The following is a 4,024-nucleotide window of genomic DNA, read 5'->3' as shown; positions in this document are numbered from 1 at the left end:
AATTGTGGGACTGGACTCGCAAGGAGAAATGAAGAATGGCAATACTTTAATTGTGGGGCAAAACAGATTGGACACAAATGTTGCTGAATCTCAAACTCCAAAAGATGGTTTCAAATTTCTTGCAATGCAGGTTATCTTAACTGCATAAGCAAAAGAAGACTTGAAATCGCTCATTCATGAATCATTGTATCAAACGAAAGTGCTCAGTGACTTGGAGGATCTGTACTTTAATCAGATGCATCAATTTCCTTGCAACGTAGTCGATATATCAAGTTTACAGCTTACTTGGACTATAAATTTTTGTTGCTGGTGCTTGTAGTTAGGACATTGTCAAGACCCTGAAACTGTGGATTCACTTCCCTTCCAAGGGAGGCCTTCCTGCTATCAATTTTGATAAAATTAAAGAAAAATTAAATCACAATGTATTGATGAGTTTCCTTTGTAATTTGTATTCTGTCAGTGGAAAAAAAAAATTAAAAAAAAAAACTGAAAACAGAGAGGGAGAGAGAGAAACATGATTATTTTCAGAGCACTAACAGTTCACATTCTTCATTCATGAAACAGTAAATGAACTTCCACTGAACACAAGTGAGATCAGGCGAGAGGTGCAAGACTAAGCTTTACTTAGATCCTATCATGAATCATACCCATAAGGCCTTGAGCTTTCATGCATTCCATCATCTATAGGTCATAATTATACGAAATTTAAAAAAAGAAAATGAACTAGTTACTAGAGTTCTATGTGTCTAACAACAAGTAAATCAGTCCCATTAAACTAGATAATGAACCCATCATGATCCTCATTGATCCTGCTGACTCTTTCTGAGGAAAGCTGGGGTTAGAGCAGTCATAATCAAAAGAAAGAACCAAATTAAACATTTGATTATGTAAACAACACTACTTCTTGACCTCCAAGTCTATTATCAACAAAATGCATCTGTCCTCCAAACTTAGATAACCAAGACATCTTGATCCTCATTTATCTAACCAAGGAAAACACTGGTAAGGGCAGAGCGATCAGAAACAAAAGACGCCACCAAAAGACCGAAAGCCTGCAGTTGGAGACAAAATTAAACCATCAATTAAAACAGGAAACTGACATCCAAAAGAATAAATAAAAGGGGAACTGTCAAAGTGTTGCTTTGAACCCAAACTTGGGTAACCAAGTTCAAATGGCTGTAGCTGCACAGTGGAGTGTACAATGCCACTGACTGGTGGAAGCTTGTGGATTGGTCGACAGATTCAACGTATACGTAATAAGTTGGTTTAGGGGAGGGGAATCGATCGATGCACCAATAGCAAGGTTCACTAAATCAACATAATAACTCAAATTTGGGTAAGGGATACAAGCTGAATATTCAAAACTGATGATGGATTTAGTAGAGGAAAGCAAAAATAATAAATCAAGCTCACCTCCTCTTTACCCACATAGACTGTTTTCACCTCAATATCAGTGATAGGTACATTCATTTCATTCAGAATAGACAGCCCAAGGATGGGAGATATCGAAGTTACAGCAAGACTGTCAGTTACCATAAACATGGCTGGCCCTTTTAAGAATCCTTGATCACAAACCTTTTCATTAGCGTGAGATTTGGGGTCCACAATTTCAGCTGACTCAAAACGATATGATGCCATTGCAATTCCTAAAGGGTGATTTTTGTAACAAAATCGAGGAGGAAGCTTGGGACTAAGCAGCAGTTCATTGCAGAAATGAGATTTCAAGAATTTCTCATCAAGATCCTGGACACTTCTGTACAAGTGATCAACACATCCTTTTAAATCAAACCAAATTTGTTTTAAAATAAAACCAAGTGGAAGAATTAGGAAGCTGAATAGAAAATTAACAAAATCTTCCCCTGCTTCTGCATAACAAACCACCTTCTTAGACTTGCTAACTATAAGCTTCACAGACATGTTAGCTCCATCACCCATTGTGTCTCCCAGCATTTGGGTATAAGAGACTGTGTGTATTGGTTGATTACCAGTATTCTTCAGAAGTATATCAGTCAGGGGTGTCTTTGATACAAATGAGCACAAAAGCAGATTCAAAACCTGGATAAGCGAAATATTGCTAAGATCAATATAGTGACAGCCTTCCAGTTCTAACACAAGAAACTAAAATAAAATTTCAAATTCAATTACCTCATCAACTCCAATGTTCATAGTCACTTCCTCAATAGAATTCGAATCCATGCTTCCAAGCTTCTCAAAGAAAACAGAAATTGCTGGAGTTCCTGGGGCCATGACTTGTAAATGATCACTGATAATAAGTCTGGATAGTCCTTTTACAAACACCTCATCACCAACTTTAACTGAAAGGTTGATCTCTCTGTCCATTAGATATCCACAATGACAACAAACACTACTGTAATAGCTAATCTTGGTTGGGAAGCTTTGGCAAGACACATTAGAGCACCTAAAGTACCGCGTGGTCTCATGGTCCTCAATGTTGAATTTGAGGTTCTTCAAAGTCGCTCCTGCTCGACTGCGGGGGCATAGCAGCATGTCCTTACAAGCTTCAGTCCGGAAATGCTGCACATCAAGATTCTCAACACTTGCATACAAATTGTTCATGCAACCTATTTCCACCGGCACTGAGTGACTACGGGCAAGCCTGATTATAGTTCCTATGGGGATTGACAAGAAACTGAACAGTGTCTCAACAAAATCAGAACCAGACTCTACGAACATGATTCTGTTGTTCCTCTTGTTCACAAAGGCCTTCAAGCTAATTCTAGATTCATCAGCCATGGATTGCAACAAATATAGACTCTGCAAATGGGCAGGGCTAATTTTGTTCAGGAAAAAAGCCAAAGTAACATCACCATAGCACAAAACTCCAAACAAAAACCATGAAATCCAAATTACAATCCTCAGTTTAACAAACACAACATAATCACATTCAGTCTCTTATAAAAAAAAACTATCAAATTTAGTCCTCATCACATAACAAATCATATACCTAAAGCTGCATTTCCCCTAAAGCTAAACAAGAAACAAAATTTGAACTCAGAGGAAGGAGAAGGAGTGATTCTCACCTGCAATGGGCTCCTGTCCAAAATCCCAAAAAGCAAAACACTTCAGCCTCCTGAAATATCAAATGCAAAAACTGGGTATGAGCCCAGAACCAACCATTAGTCTCCTCACCCAAATGTTGTTGTAAACAAAGGAAAGCTAAAGACGAAGCATTTACGTACCAAAACCCATTTGGGTTTGAGAGCTTGCCAATCGAAAGACTACTCCTTTGCAACTACGCAAAACCCATTTTCATTTTGGCTTGTGAAAGAAGCAGCTGGTTGGTTATGCCACTCATGACAAGGCATTATAGTCCAAGCTAAAAGCCACGCTGTGTTATTGAGTTTTGAGCAAAAATTAAGCGCTATGCTTTGCTTAACCATAAGTTCTTAGTCTCAGTCAAACTTTCTCCGGCGGAGTCAAATCTTCATTCTTACCTATCTCGGTGGCGGTGAATTTCATATTAGCTAAAAAACAAAAACACAAAAAAATAGAAAACAGTCTACATAAATTAGACTCCCTGTGTCGATGAATTTAAACACCTAAACCCGAATCTGAGGTTTGAACAAAAGTAAAATAAAATTTTAAAACAATACTAAATACATTTTCAAAAATCGTCGAACATTAAACATTTGAAACAACCAAAAATCTATTACAAAAAGAAATAACACATTATAAATTATCTTGCTCTAATATTTTGTAATCTTTTCTCGAGTCTCGTAAACAAAGACATTCGTCTCACTTATCCTTCTCGAAAGGAATGAGCTTATGCTTAGTAAGACCAAACTTTTTAACAAAAAAGGTTCCCCGAGAGACTCTATCTAAAATCCAAGTTTCAAATTCAACGCTGCTCAAAATAATTAATATTGTGACTCGCATTCTGAAATCTTTATCCTTCTCGACAATACAAATCACCTCCAGAAATACGATGGTAAAACGAGCCTCATAATACGAGCCTTCAAGAAATAACTGTTCGATCTAAATCAAACTTCCATAGATAAAAAGA

General features: G+C 37.3%; 1 protein-coding gene across 2 annotated transcripts; it reads right to left on the bottom strand.

Annotated features, from left to right (window-relative positions):
• Nucleotides 1-537: 537 nt before the first annotated feature.
• Nucleotides 538-3,336, bottom strand: LOC112167744. 2 transcript variants are annotated; one of them, XM_024304797.2, is made up of 5 exons: nt 3,201-3,336; nt 3,042-3,112; nt 2,146-2,775; nt 1,414-2,055; nt 538-1,052 (listed from the first exon to the last, which is right to left on the bottom strand). In XM_024304797.2, exons 3-5 carry the CDS (start codon nt 2,752-2,754, stop codon nt 984-986), a joined length of 1,320 nt encoding a protein of 439 aa, XP_024160565.1. In that variant the 5' UTR covers nt 2,755-2,775; nt 3,042-3,112; nt 3,201-3,336; the 3' UTR covers nt 538-983. The 2 variants fall into 2 exon arrangements, with proteins under 2 accessions (XP_024160565.1, XP_024160563.1); XM_024304795.2 differs by having other exon boundaries at nt 538-2,055.
• Nucleotides 3,337-4,024: the final 688 nt, after the last annotated feature.

The sequence above is a fragment of the Rosa chinensis genome, chromosome 5, assembly GCF_002994745.2.
Source record: "Rosa chinensis cultivar Old Blush chromosome 5, RchiOBHm-V2, whole genome shotgun sequence".
NCBI lineage: Eukaryota > Viridiplantae > Streptophyta > Magnoliopsida > Rosales > Rosaceae > Rosa > Rosa chinensis.
Note: the sequence above shows the minus strand (reverse complement) of the source record. Positions and strands in the feature narration are given on the sequence as shown.